Here is a 15,744-nt window from a genome sequence, read left to right as displayed (position 1 = left end):
AATGTGCTTTCAATAGGCACAGCCTGGTAGACTCATTTTTCAATGCTTTGCCATAGGTAATTACACTATTAGTGTAGCCTTCCTTGTTGGGGCAAGTGTTACTGTGAGAATAGACTGAGGTGTCCTATGCTCAAACTACACCAGCAGGTCTCCTGCTACAACTCATACCTCCTTGGCCAGCACCATGTCTTCTGCACTCTGCCATGTTTTTCACCATAATGAACTAACATGACTATAAGCCAGTCCCAATTAAATGATTTCCTTTTTAAGAGTTGCCATAGTCATGGTGTCTCTTAAACTCCAAGATACCCAATGCACTTAACTGGCCTAGTTAAGTTTTGTTTTTCTTTAAAGACAGGGCCTCATGATTCACAGGTGAAACTCTAATCCTTTTGCCCTGTTCTCTAGTACTAAGATTACAAATGGTTAACTTCAGTCAATTTGACATGAACCCTCTCCTCACCTAGAATTGAAATATTGCCTAGAATAGATTGGTCTGTAGGCATATCTGTGCAGCACATATTTTGTGTGTGTGTGTGTGTTATTTTGGTTGCTATTTGATTTGGAAGGACCAAGCCTGGTGTACATAGTACCATCTGGCTGCCCCTGGACTGGTTTTTAAGCTGGTTGAGCAGATGCAACAAGAGCCTAAGCCGCTCTCTACAGTTTCTGCTTCAGTTCCTTACTTGAAGTCCTACCCTGACTTTACCACAGTGATGATTGTGTCTGGGAAATATAAGCCAGATAAAACTTTTCCAAGTCTATTTTAGTTACAACAATTAACACAGCAACAAGAAGCAAAGCAGATCAGGCAAGCACTCTATAACAAAAGTTTTGTCTCCAGCCCTGGGGCACCTCACAAATCTAATTTTAAAGAAAAGCAGGGACTTTGGAGATAGTTCAACTGTGAAGTACTTGTGAGAAAGAATTTGGTCCACAACTCACATCAAAAAAGCCAGACATGAAGCTGGCAGTGGTGGCACACGCCTCTAATCCCAGATGCATTAAATAGGCAGACAGATCTCAGAGGCCAGCCTGATCTAAAATTTCATGACAGCCAGGGCTGTCACACACATTGCCCCGAAAACCAAAAAGCCAAGTATGCTTATAAAACCAGCACTAAAAAAAAAAAAAAAACAGATCCTGAGAACTTACTAGCTTCACCTACACACATCAAGTTCCAGATTAGTGAAAGATCCTGTCTCAAAGAGACTGGAGACATGGCTAGGTGGTTAGGAGCACTCCTGCTCTTGGTGAAGTCCAAGGTTCCTAGCACCCACATGGTATCACAGAAATCCATGACACAAGTTCTAGAGTATTCAACAGGCAGGTAAATGATACATTTAAAAAAAAAAAAAAAAAAAAAAAAAAGTAAACACACACACAAAGTTCCTCTTTACAATTCCAACTTGCCTTCAAAGAATGAACCACCACTTCTCAGAATTCACGTTTAATAGATAAAAAAAAAAAAAAAAAAAGGAAGAAAAAAAAAAAGGAATTAACAGGCTGGTTTCTGTCCCAAAATAAAACATAGTGGAAGAAAGGCTTTATCTGGAATCACACTACATCATGTGTTTAAGCATGAGTAGTTTTCTTCTGGCATCTCAATGCTGCCTGGCAGAAAACTGGTCCAGTGCTCACTTCTGCTTAGAGAAATACTCTTTGCTCTTAATGACATCGGGCTTGATGGTATCACTGCCAGGTTTCCAGCCAGCTGGGCATACTGTAAGAGAAAAGTATTATTATTTAGTAACCTGCTCAAGTATGTATTTCCCTCCCCTGCATCCTAGAACAAAAGGCTATCTGGCTGCTGTGGCTCATGCTGGCACATATGGTAAAGACACAGAGGCAAGAAGGTTGTGTTTGAAGCCAGCCTACGCTACAAATTTTTTTGTGGCATGTACCTTTACTATAACATTCAGAAAAAACAGCAAAGGCAGGCAGATCTCTGGAAATAAGTTCAAGGCCAACACTGCTATATAGTGAACTCCAATGAGATCTGTCTTGGCCAAATTCTAAGCAAGTCTGAATGATAAGACTGTCCCAAATCACAACAAAAAACCCAAGGCAGCTAGAAGATAGCCCACATCTGACAGTGTACAACTGTCTGGCACTTGACACCTTCTTCTACATGCATAATTCTAAAAATAAACTTTAAAAATCTGATCCTACTAGAGAGGCAAAAAAAAAAAAAAAAAAAAAAAAAAAAGACCCTAAGTTGGATCAACCTTGTCATCTGTCACACCAGGGTTTTGGTATAAGGCTAATGATGTCTAATTAAACCCCACTACAGCCTATTTATCTTTTATTCTCCTGAGCCAATTGTCATCTCCAAGGCTTGCTTTGCTGCCTGTCTGCTAACCTAGGTCTAGTCCTGGAAACTTCTAGCCTCTGTACAATCTTATCTAGGCCTAGAATGTTTTCAACCTGAGACTTTCTGATGAATAAGCTCACCCTTTCTTTCTGATCTCTACCTAGCTATTCTACTTAGCTGGTGTGACTCAAGTTCCTCTCCAGGCTGACTGATCCAATCTCTCTGACTCTCTTGAATTGCTCTGCTTGGCTTCATACTAACTTTGGCAATCTGTTATAATTTTCTGCATCCTTCTCATTCTTTGGACTGTTCTCAAACCTGTCTCTATAAACTGCCTCCTACTCCTCTCCCTCTCCACTGTCCATGAAGTAGCTTCCCTGTCCTTTCCTCGTGAGAGTTGAGCATATATATCCTATTCTGTCAAATCATTCACTCATTTGCCCGTTAGTCTGTTACTCAATCAGACATCACTTTCAAACACAGGTGCTTCCTTCTACAAATTATAAACTAACTTTAACTTTACTTTTGGGATTAAAGGTGTGTGTTCAGTAAATAATACAATCTGGGGTTCTCAGTGTGAGTAAATATTCAGTAACAAGAACCCTAACACACTATTTATTATAGCTCATTTATTTGCATCTAAAAATCTAAGCAATAAAATGTATCTATACTATGTCTAAAATGTATGTATCTATACTATGTCTAATACCTGTCTAAAATATACATGACAAGCAACTAAGATTTGAAGATGGTTCAGTATTAATACATTATACAAGTTCTGTACAATTTTTTGTCTGCTTCAAATGCCACTTAAATTTTTTTAAAAGGGGTGACAGCAAAACATCCAATGAAAGGTGAAAACACAGTGGGACCCAGTCTCAAACAAAAACAGAATTTAAAACATGCAACAGAGGGCACTAGTGTTGTACCTTGTTCAAGAGCCCAAAAGACCAACCAGGAGCTGACTCTGATGCAATCAAATTAGGGTCTCTTCATTAAAAACTCATTTGGACTTACATGACAACCCACAGGACCATTCAGTGAAGCATCCCTGAATTCTTATCTGGACAAGGTTTTATAGGAAATGGGAGAAAGTGAGGGGATATCCATCCTGGCAAGTATCTAATTGGATTACTATTTTAAGTAGACAGGTGGATGCTCTGAAGCAAGACTGTGCACAATCACAAATGGCCTGAAAGTACATCTCAAACAATGAGACTAATCTTTTATTAGCTGTTGCTAGGAAGTAGCTAAGAAGCTAACTCTGGTCCTTCCTGGCATTCAGGTGTAACTCAGGTTCAGCTGCCCAGGTCAAGTTCTCAGGCTTTCTTTCTTTCTTTCTTTTTTTTTTTTTCTTTTAAGATGGAGGCGGGTCCCAAGATGGAGTAGCTTTGGCCTCTCACTAGAAACCTGGAATTATATATATAAGAAAAATGTTCCAATTTTACATCACCTAATTATATAAAAATGATCAATAAGCCAGGTGTTTTGTTGAATAGCCTGTTATTCTCAATACTCATAAGGCTTTTTATAAGGACTCAGAGTTAGGGAGAAAAAAAAAAGACATCATAGAACTGGGTAGCTTAATGCCTTTAGGCTTTAATTCTAGCATTTAGGAGGCAGAGGCAAGAATATCTGACTAGAACAGCCATATAGAGTTAGTTACATAAAGATACCCTGTCTCAAAAAAAAAAACACTAAAAAAGATCAAAACAAATACCACAGAATATGAAAACAGTACCAGATCATATATCTAACTAAGAAGCAATCTGATTATCAAATTGCACCCCAAAGTAATGACAAGTTCCTGGCAATCTCTTGTTGAAATTAATAGTCACTACCCAAACAAACATAGGGAAAATTTTTTCTTGGAATGATACACAGTTCTAGAAACTTGACAGACATTGAAATTGCCTATGTGAATATCCTTTATCTTCTTAATTAAACTTTAATCTCACACTAGAATCCCAAAGATGGACGGGTGGGTGAGGGTGTCACTAGATCCCTCTTTCCAATATAGCCACACTGAATAAATCTCCCTCTTTTTAATGAACAAAGCACCTGAATACATTTCTCCAACAAACACAAAATATGATCACTACACTCTTCAGAGAATTGCAAAATCAAATCACCCTTTAAGAAAGCTATCCTAGTAACATAGTGGCACAGACAGAAATTACAACCCTTGGTTACTGACTGTTGTGAGTATGAAAGTCACCAACAGCTAAAGAGCTTGGCTCTACAAGAAGTTAACATGAAATTAAAATACAACCCAGCAATTACACTCCTAGAGAATATACTCTGAAGATCTGAAGCCAGTAAAATGCTCAGTGATTAAGCTACCAAGCCCAACAACCAAAGGTTAACCCCCTGGGACCCACATAGTGGAAATACAAAATAATGACTACAATATAACAATCAAGTTGCAGGAAATTTCCTTCTAAGTACTAAGACTGCAGGTGCAACCCACTAAATACCCGAGTGCTCCTTAGCATTAACTGCCGAACTACAAAAACCAAACCAAAACAAAAAACCAAAGCAGCACTCTACAAATGCTGTTCCATTTCAATGGTCTTCAATTCCTCTGGTAAGTAAAGAGCAGAGTTTCTCAATCTTTTACACACTTAGGCCCGGTATTAGAAAAAGCAAAAAATAAAATTAACTTTAAACTCAGAGAGCCACCTTTTGATATATATATGATAGTTTGAATATGCTTGGCTCAGGGAGTGGCACTATTTGGAAGTATAACCTTGTTGGGATATGTGTGTCACTATAGGTGTGGACTTTAAGATCCTCATCCTAGCTGCCTGGAGGTCAGTATTCTGCTAGCCTTCAACATAAAGATGCAGAACTCTCAGTTCTATCTGCACCATGCCTGCCTTGATGAAAATGGACTAAATCTCTGAAACTCTAAGCCATCCCCAATTACATGTTGTTCTTGTAAGAGTTGCCTTGGTCATGGTGTCTGTTCACAACAGTAAAACCCAAGACAGGGGCTGGAGAGATGTCTCAGTGGTTAAGAGAACTGACTGCTTTTCCAGAGGTCCTGAGTTCAATTCCTAGCAACCACATGGTGGCTCATAACCACCTGTAATGAGATCTGATGCCCTCTTCTGGTGTGTCTGAAAACAGCGACAGTGTGCTTATATATATAATAAGTAAATAAATAAACTTTACTAAAAAAACAAACAAACAAACAAAAACAAAAAAACAAAAAACAAAAAACAAAAAAACAAGACAGCCTCCAAAAGGCAAAAATGAAGAGTATAAAAGGTGTGGCATGATGCCAGTTTACTGGTAAGGTTCCTATAGCCCCTTAAAAGGACACAGACCTCTTTAGTCCATGTCAGTCTTGAATGTGCACTACTCCTGCCTCTACTCCTGCCTCTTATGTCCTAGGATTACAGAACTAAGCCACTGCAAGTAGGAAGAACAGACTTTTACATGGCAAAATATTACCTTTGATCCTTCTATAATGAAAAATGAGCTTGACCTTAGACCTCTTCCCAAAAGTGCTAGGATTATACTGTGATATATAATCACAAATTAAACACCAATTCTTTAGGCATGAATGCTAGACATAAACCTCAGGGACTCACAGGTTAGAGAAGATAACACTGAGCTACATCTCTAGCAACAATACATCTTTTAAAAAGATTTTTTATGCACATGAGTTTTTTGCCTTCATGTTTGTGTATGTACCACATGCAAACCCTGTGCCACTGAAGGTCAGAAGAGGGCATTGGACCCCTAGAAATGAAGTTAGACTGTTGTGATCCACCATGTATGTGTGAGGGATCAAATCCAAGTCCTCTGCAAGGAGCAAATTCATTTAACCACTAAACTACAGTTCTAGCTCCTTGTTTATTTATACATATTCTAAAAAAACTTTTTTCCTCAAAATCTTTTTCCCCTTTTTGAAACAGGATTTATTATGCAGCTGTGGATGTCCTGGAACAGGTTGGCATCAAACTCACCATTTTGCCTCTGCCTCCTGAGTACTGGGATTAAACACCTACACCCCTTTTGTTTTATCCTCTATAGTGAGATCCTCCTCAAATCTGCAGCAGTCAATGATTCCAAATCAGAACACAAGTGGAGAGTATGGTACTTGAACAAAAAAACATTTGTTTTTTCCCCTGGGCTTGCCTATTACCCACCCCCACAGATAACTCTAATCCACATTCTTGCACAGACACAATCAGCCTTTTATCTAATAACCTTTGTACCCTACACACACTATCTCATTAGCAGGCAGATTTACCTTCCCCATGTTTGTCAGTGAACTGGAAGGCCTGGACTAGTCTCAGAATCTCATCCACAGAGCGGCCAACAGGAAGATCATTTATTGTTATCTGGCGAAGAATACCTTTATCATCAATAATAAAGAGGCCCCTGGGTGGAAGAAATTGAAGGATTGAGAAAAAGACATTACAAGTAAAACTTCATTGTTAGAATTCCTAAGGAAATAGGGCTGTCTACAAGAGTTATACCAGCCTACCATTAGTGAGACCACTAGTTAAATATTTCAATCAGAAAGAGATATATATATATCTCAGTTTGCAGAGTGCTTGCCTAGCATGCAGAAAAACCTGGGTTTGATCCCCAGACCCAAATAAAGCAGAAATGGTGAACCAATGAAAGTGCAAGATTATCCTCAGCTATCTGACACCATTTCCAGAATTAAATAGGTTGGAGGTAAGGCATGGTGGCACATGCATATAAACCCCAGTACTTGGAGCCTAGAGGAGGATCAGTAGTATGAGGTCAGTCTGAAGTTCAAGACCAACTTGGGGTATGATATAACAAGACTATCTCAAAAATTAAAAACAAAGGGGCCGAGGAGAGATGACTCAGTACTGTTCTTGCAAGTTTGAGCACCTGAATTTGAGCCCCAGAAGACATTAAAAGTAAACTATCACAAAGTAATTTCATCTTTAAAACAATAAATAAAATTATTTAAGAAAAAAAAAAATCAAGAGGTTGGAGAAATGGCTCAGATGCATTGGTTGCTCTTCCAGAAGACCTGGGATTGATGGTCAGTAAATTGTGTCTTACAACCATTAACTCTGGTTCCCTGGGATCCAATGTGCACAGGTGCACATACACACATATGCAAACGTTCAAGTACATACAAAAATATATTTAAAATTAAGCATGCAATCCCAACATTGGGGAGGTGAAAACATTTAAAACCCCCCAGGGGGGCTGACATTTAAGCCCACTTGGCAGGTCCCTATTCAATGAGACACTATCTCTAAAAAATAGTGTCTAAGGAATACTCCAGGTTGCCTGACATTTATATGACATGTATATACAAAAAGACATGAAAAAGGGTGCTCCTCAGATTTATTCTGGCTTTTCGCAACCAAGACTGTTCTCATAGTAACTTCCACCTCCCACCCTTAAAGTACATACCTGAAAGAGATACCTTCATCAGCCTTTAAGACTCCATAATCCTGAGCAATAGTGCGCTTGGGATCTGATACCAAGGGAATGTTCATGGGTCCCAGCCCTCCTTGCTTCTTGGGTGTATTAATCCTACAGCAAAAGAGATTTCCAAAATACAGCCATTCAAATCTTTATGAAGTCAGACCTATCCTCACCTTTCTAAAACCCTATATGGAACTTTATCCAAAAACTTCAACTTTTTCCAATAGTAGTGAATGGCTAATAACACTTAAGTGTGCTCACCAGTGTATATCAGATAAAGCAACTCAAGGTGCTTTGCCTTGGCTAGGTAGTAAGGCAGTAGGAGTCAGAAACCAATATTTAGGTCTACTGTCAAACCTCTAAATTTGCTCAAGAAATCTACAATACTGCCAGGTGTTGTAGTATACACCTGTAATCCCACCTACTGATGAGGCTGGAGGCACAAAGGCAGAAAGCCAGCTTGAGTTAAGTATCACACTGACTAAAAAACAAAAAATTCCGCATGCCAAATGGACCAAAAACTTTACCATGCCAGATGACAGAAGTGAGAATCCACAGAAGCTCCAATCACTTGGCAGTTGAGCTTCTTAAATTCTTCTGCTCTATCACTGAAAGCAATGATCTCCGTGGGACACACAAAAGTAAAGTCAAGAGGGTAAAAAAAGAACACAACATATTTTCCTGGGGAGAAAAAAAAACGATGCAGAAGTTAGCTTTGGGGGCTGAAGAAATGGTTCAGTGGTCTTGAGTTCAATTCCCAGAAACCAAATGGTGGCTCACAACCATCTGTAATAGGATCTGATGCCCTCTTCTGGTGTGTCTGAAGACAGCTACAGTGTACTCATATGCATAAAATAAATAATTCTTTAAAAAAAAGTTAGTTTTGAAGCTGAGTTTCTGATCTAGGGATACCGATACATGCCTAAATCCCTGCATTCAGAAAAGTTGCTATAAGTTGAGACCAACCTGAACTACAAAGAGGAAGAACCAGGCCAGCCAGGTTTAGAAACCCTGTCTCAGATGAAAACAAGAAATTTTCAGAAGATTCATTTGCAAGGACATTTTCTTATGGAAGACTTTAAAATAATAACTAACACAGTAATTAATGTTAGCAAACTTAATAAAGATGGCTGTTAGCAGCTACTTATATAACTTTTATACCAAAAAAGTGTGAATTAAAATGACTGTTTCTTCTTTGGTTGCTAACTATAGAATAAACACTATTCAGTCTAATTTTGATCTTCTGAGATTAGCATACACATCAAATTCTTTCAATGATTAAAAAAAAACGGAGCAAGGATGCAATTCATCTAGTATATGATCTAACAACCAGTGCTTACAAACAGTACCTAGAAGATCAAGTGTGATAGAACACTCAAGAGTGAGATTGTAGCCAGCCTGAGCTACATAGTGAGCTCCAAGATCAAACAGTCTCTAACCATCCCCAAACCACACACAAACACACACACAAAGCCTGGATGTGGGTAGCAAACACTGCCTGTAATTCAGCATTCTAAAGTCCAGCACTCAGGAGGCAGAAGCAGGAAAACCACAAGTTCAAGACCCTATCTCAAAAACAAAACTGCTGAGTGGTATCTGCCTGGCAGATAAATCTCTGTGAGTACAAGGTCAGCCTGGTCTACAGAGCAAGTTCCAGAATAGCCAAAGCCACAGAGAAACCCTGTCTCAAAAACCAAAATAAAGCAAAACAAAAAAGTTGGGGATAGAAACTCATTATCATAATCCCAGGACTTGGGAGGTAGATACAGGAGACTCAGGAGCTTGAGGTCATCCAGCAGTTAAGATCTGGCTACTCTTCTAGAAGCCCCAAATTTCTAGCATCCACATGGTTTACAACTGCCTGTAATTTGAACCCCAGGGGGGCCCAACACTCTTCTGGCCTCTCCAGCGCCAGACATATATGCAGAGGTGATACAGACATATATGTAGACAAAATACCCACGTAAAATAACTACATTACAAAAAAAAAAAAGCAAACCAACAAAGACAAAGTCAGAACCTTTATACAATAATGCCAGAATAATTAAGTGATCTCCTGAGTAATTTTCTCCCCTTCCATCTTGTTATAGGCAGTTTCTTATTTCTGCTGTTACAAGGTGGTATTACAGACTAATTGTCTCCATCCATCTTGAATAGGACTAGTTATTAATTAGAATCCAACTAATTAATCCTATTTTTTATGTAGGTCCATGGATTAAAATAAATTCACATCCCTCAAGCTTGTGCAGCTTTTACCTGATAAACAACGTTTCCAGTCTTCATGGGTGATGTTTAAATAATCTCATGAATCACAACCATTATGTTCCTAACAAGTCCAACAAGACACGACGCGAAAAATGTTGCAACCAAAAGTACCCAAAGTACTGGTAAGTAACAGGACTTCTACCTTAAATTTTACTTTAGTAATTGAAATTATCAAAGCAAACCTTCAAGACCATAAAGCCTCTCACCATACCTAATGGCTGAATTATTTACTGGAACGTTTCCAAATACCCACTTATTTTCAGGTGGCAACAGTCTGAAAGTCAAAACAAGCAGTCATTGACTCATCTAAGCAATCTCTCTATGGCTTTGCTTAACAAGCACTTTGAAGCCTCAGCAGACCAAGCCCTACAGGGCAGAGAGCAAACACTCCCAAGACCATATGCCAGGTCACCTCCACCTCCCAAGAGGTACTATTTAAACTGTTTGCCACTAAGAGGTCTCCATATAGCTCACAGTATCTGTTCTCATCCCAACAACAATGTGTGATGTCAGGAGATCTAACTGAATATTTTACTCAAAAGCTATCTCCAGAAACTCATATACCACTAAGGAAGGTACATTTAACACTGGAGTTTGAGGTGTGTACCTAAGGAGTCTAAATGGTCTCAAAAGATCTAACTACCCTGTGACTGCAAGGCAAGGGAGAAGAATTAGTTACAGGAATGTTGCTGCTCTTGAAAACTCCGGTTAGGATCTAAACATCCAAAACCATCTGTAAGTACAGTTTCAGGAGTTCCAACACCGTTACAACAGCTGACCAAGTTCCAGGACAGCCAAGATTACATAAAGAAACACTACCTCAAAAAACAAAACAAAAAACAGATTTGTTTTTCTTTTCTTGAGACAGGGTCTCACCATACAGCTTTGGCTGATCCACCTGATGTACAACTCACACTATACCTAGCTAGGAATTAAGTTTTTTTAAAAAGGAGAGAAGGTAAGAAACATTATTAACAGACCTGCCAAGTATCTGTATGAATTATGGTAAAACCAAAGGTAATTAGAGTGTCAAGTCTTCCCTGTGAGCAGAAGCAAAGTCACAACTCCAAAGACTTGATTTGTAAGACTAAATGTAGGAGTTTTTAAAAAATAAGATGAAGGGGACTGAAAAGTTGGATTTGCAGTTAATCACAATGGCTTCTCTTTTAGAGAGGCCCAAAGTAGAGATGTGGAGGCTTCACAAACATCTCTACATCCCAGACCCAGGGGACCTAATGCCCTCCTCATGTACCACATGCACATGATGCCCAGAAACACATTCAGAAAAAACACCCACCCATACACATAAAAATAAAAAACGTTTTAAAGTTAAAGAAAAAAAGGTTTTCTAATTTAAAAGAGGAAGGGGAAAGGCCAGGCAATACGGCAACCATCTAAAGGCACGTTATACCCATCGCTAAGAGTCTGATACAACAACCCTGGTCTACATATTAAGGTCTATGACAGACAAGAGGATAGATCTTTGAGATGGCTCAAATAAACAATGAAAGAAAAGATAGAACCAAAACAAAAGAAAGCAAGAGGGAACAGGCCTTTAATCCTAGCACTAGGGAGGCAGAGGCAGAAGGATGTCTGAGTTCAAGGCCAGCCTGATCTACATAGTGAGCTTTAGAATAACCAGAACTACAAAGAAATCATGCCTTAAAACTTTTTTTTTTAATTAAAAAAATTAAAAAGGTAAGGGAAAGGGCTGGAGAGATGGCTTAGCCCTTAAAAGCACTGCATGCTCTTCTAGAGGTCCTAGGTTCAATTCCCAGCACCCGCTTGACAGGTCACAACTGCCTGTAACTCTAAGATCTGACATTCTCATATAGACAAATATGCAGGCTGAACACCAATGTATGTAAAACAAAAGCAAATTTAAAAAAAGAAATAGTCAAAAAACAAAGAGATAAGGTTGGGGATGAGGTTTAGTGGTAGAGGCATGTGCTGAGGCACTGAATTCAATCCCCAGTACCTCAGAACACAACTTTCCCCAATAAGTCAATGCCACTAAAAAGTTAACCAGGTAAATGTTAAAATAAAGCATACTTTCTCTAGAAATGACTCATACCTAGGATTATCTACCTTTGTTATTACTGCCCTAACCATTACTTCACTTCAACAAGTGAAGTAGTCTCTTGCCCAATATAATTAATCCTACCTTTGTAATCACTTAGGCTGATATCTTTAAATTGTCCATCTGGCATAACCGCTGTGGCTTTGAAGTTGGGAGCAGGATGCCCAATTTTTGCATTTCCTGAAGACATCTTGCTATCAGCTGGAAAAGACAACAAAAAATTAAACAACTCTTGTTTTTCTAAATAAACAGCAGTTCACCTATGTGGGAACTAAGTTCCATCAGGGAACAGGCCAGTGGTTTATATTATAGTAGTAAGCACAGGCTAACAGTTAAGGGTCACAACCCAAAGTTCCAACTTCTGGGTAAAAATAAGACTGAAAACCAGCCTTTGTTCTCACTTGCTAACAGCTCCACTGTGTATAAATAGGTCAGTTCTCCCAACCCTTTTCTTTTTTTTAAAGGTTTAATATATATATATAAGTACACTGTATTTGTCTTCAGACACACCAGAAGAGGGCATGAGATCTCATCACAGATGACTGTGAGCCACCATATGGTCACTGGGATTTGAACTCAGACCTCTGGAAGTACAGTCAGTGCTGAGCCATCTCTCCAGTCCCTCCCAACCTTCCTAAACATTTTTCCAGTAGCATTTTATTTTGTATATTCATTAAGCAGAAGCAAGAAGTAAATGCAACAGACATAAAAATATCCAAGCAAATCAATGCCAGGACATTTATTTCTTCAAAACTTTAGGTGTTCTGTTTATGTAGGTATTATACAGAGGTTTTCTCTGCTTAACTTGCTTGAGGCCAACCTAGATTAAGTGAGACCTTGCCTTAACTTTTTTTCTTTAGACACACCAGAAGAGGGCACCAAATCCCCATTACAGATGTTTGTAAACAACCATGTGGTTGCTGGAAATTGAACTCAGGACTTCTGGAAGAGCCAGTCAGCTTTTAACCACTGAGCCAACTCTCCAGCCCTTAATTTTTCTTTAGGTTTATACCAGGAACAGTGGAGCATAATACCACTGAGGCATGATACTGAACTGAGCGAGAGACTAAGAAAAGTTTCTGCATGTACCAGGGACGCTGATGACCTTAGTTCAAACTCCAGAATCCCCATAAAGATGGAAAACTGACTCCTACAGGGCACACACACAAACATGAATGTTTAAAACAAAAACAAACAAAAGAAAAATGTTCTGATCTTTGGGCCAAGAACCTGGAGCAAAGGTATATAAGAAGGGTTACTTTACAGGGTTTGGGGATAGGTGTAATCCCAACACATGGGAAGTAAATAAACTTAATCAGGAGTTCGGGCTGGAGAGATAGCTCAGCTGTTAAAAGCACTGACTGCTCTTCCAGAGGTTCTGAGTTCAATTCCCAGCAACCACATGGTAGCTCACAACCATCTGTAATGAGGTCTGATGCCCTCTTCTTATGAGTCTGAAGACAGCTATAGTGTATTCATATAAATAAGTAAATAAATCTTTAAAGTGAAAGTCTTGTGTTTTTAAAAAAAAAATCAGGAGTTCAAGGTTAGTCGAACTGGAACCCTAGTTACTTGAAACTCTTATCTTAGAAAAACACAAAAAAAGTCAATGTACTGCCAAGAAACTGATTTCTGCACTATCTATCCAGTTCAATATGAATATGTTAAAATGTACATTAGGAGCTTCAGAGATGGCTCAACAGTTAAGAGCGTACACTGCTCCTTGCGGGGAAGGGGGGGATTTTTAGTTTCCTGCACCCACTTAAAGAGTGGTTCACAGCTCAGGGGGAAGGTACCACACAGATAATAAAAAACACAATCTAAAAGAAAATTTATACCTCTCAGTCTGAATGCAAGTTGGAATCCAAGTTCCAAATTTCTTGGTTCGTAACACCAATAACCAAAAGAAACACCAAGAAAAAAGCATCTTTCATCGCAAACTTTGAAAATTTTCTAGCTGTATTCTCTGCCCCTCCCCAGGGACATGCTACAGCATACTACCTACCTATCTGGTGTGCCCACTAACATAATCCATCTTTTAATCAAACTTGTTTTGCAAAGTGGCCCAGCACTTCCATACTCCACCAATCCTGGAAAACTGACTTCCGGTCGCTGAAAAGTCCCAGAGGAATCGGACTAGAACGCCAGAGAAGGTCACTCCCCAACCTCGCTGCAGGGGCGTTCCTACCACTCGCGCCGACAGCTACCCTAGCTAGCACTTAAAAAGAAAAAGCGGACAGCCGCCCAGAGTGCGGGTGTCAGCTCCAGCACCACCCGTCCCATCTACGCCCTCTAACGGGGAGCAGGGAGAGGAGGAAACTCTACGTTAGCCTCGGGGTTCCAACAGGTCCGGGAACTAAGGGCCACGTGAAGAACGCGAGTAAGCGCTCGGGCACTAGCGGGACCCGGCCTCACCCGGCCGCCAAAGTCGGTGACCACCCCTGGAGAGCCGGGACCGGCCGGAGGGAGAAAAGTGGTGACAGACGCGAGTCTCTTTACTCAGCCGCGATACCCGCACACTCACCTGGGTCGAGCTACAGGTCTCACAAACAGAAGCAACCGTGAGAACGCAGGAAGAAGTCGCCCGAGAGGGCGCGCGCACGGGGAGCTGCTTTTATAGCCCACAAAGTTCTCGCGAGACTCTCACGGGCCGGGGATGCGGGAGGAGGGGGACCAGGCTGAACCCCGCCCGCCCTGGCCGTCCGGCGGGGGATGACTCAGCGCTTTCCCTGGATAGGCCTGGAGTTGGGGGGGTGGGTCTCAGGAAAGGCTCGCACTTTGATGCTGCCCTCAGAAGTGGGAAAGGACTGCGCATTGAGTCATCTTTTATTTTAATGAAGGGTACTTGGGGATCCGTGCCTCTCTTTATTCCCAGGACCTCTGAGTGCTGTTCACTCAAGCCCCAAACTTGAGGAGAGGTCTGTTTAACTACTCGTGGAAGGCCACGTGTAAAATTAAAACATGTTCGGGGAAACTGTGCACCCAAATATTTCTCAGTTGCATTTCAGCCTCATTCTAGGGCTGGAAAATCTGGCCCTGCTGTTATGAGCACCAGATGCTCTACTAGAGGACCCGAGCTCAATTTCCAGCACCCACAACTGTATAGATCCAGTTCTAGAGGATCCAACACCCTCACACATGCAAAGCAAAACACCAATGCACATAAAAGGAAAAGAAATAAATCATTAAGAACAAAACTACAACAAACCCTGTTCTAGTCTGGTCCTCGGTAACCCTCACCACTCAGGGCAGCCTTCACTGGTCTCCGATTACTGGATGCTGCTTTTCTGTTTCGCATCTATTTCTTTCATTATTCTTAAATCTCTCTGAATCTGATCGTGTCACTAAACTGAACTGTAGTTTTAAAAACTGGGGCTTTGTGGCCAGTTTCCTGAGTTAAGAGTCACGGTTCCAAGCCAGGCAGTGATGGCACCTACCTTCTTAGCACTCTAGAGGCAGAGACTAGTGGATCTCTGAATTCAAGGCCAGCCTGGTCTACAATGTGAGTTCCAGGACAGCCAGAGCTACACAGAGAAACCCTGTCTCCAGAAAAAGTCAAGAGAGTTAAAGAGAGGCCAGATTTGATGGCCAGCTCAGAGTTCCCATTTTATATCACATGCTTTGTGAGATTTAGGGAAACAGATTTGGACCC

General features: G+C 40.4%; 1 protein-coding gene across 1 annotated transcript; it reads right to left on the bottom strand.

Annotated features, from left to right (window-relative positions):
• Positions 1–1,434: 1,434 nt before the first annotated feature.
• On the bottom strand, positions 1,435–14,719 carry PRDX1 (peroxiredoxin 1). Its single transcript, XM_080921551.1, has 6 exons — positions 14,617–14,719; positions 12,177–12,293; positions 8,275–8,428; positions 7,733–7,855; positions 6,579–6,709; positions 1,435–1,723 (listed from the first exon to the last, which is right to left on the bottom strand). Exons 2-6 carry the CDS (start codon positions 12,280–12,282, stop codon positions 1,638–1,640), a joined length of 600 nt encoding a protein of 199 aa, XP_080777677.1. The 5' UTR covers positions 12,283–12,293; positions 14,617–14,719; the 3' UTR covers positions 1,435–1,637.
• Positions 14,720–15,744: the final 1,025 nt, after the last annotated feature.

This window comes from Micromys minutus, assembly GCF_963924665.1.
Source record: "Micromys minutus genome assembly, chromosome: 9".
NCBI classification, from domain to species: domain Eukaryota; kingdom Metazoa; phylum Chordata; class Mammalia; order Rodentia; family Muridae; genus Micromys; species Micromys minutus.
Note: the sequence above shows the minus strand (reverse complement) of the source record. Positions and strands in the feature narration are given on the sequence as shown.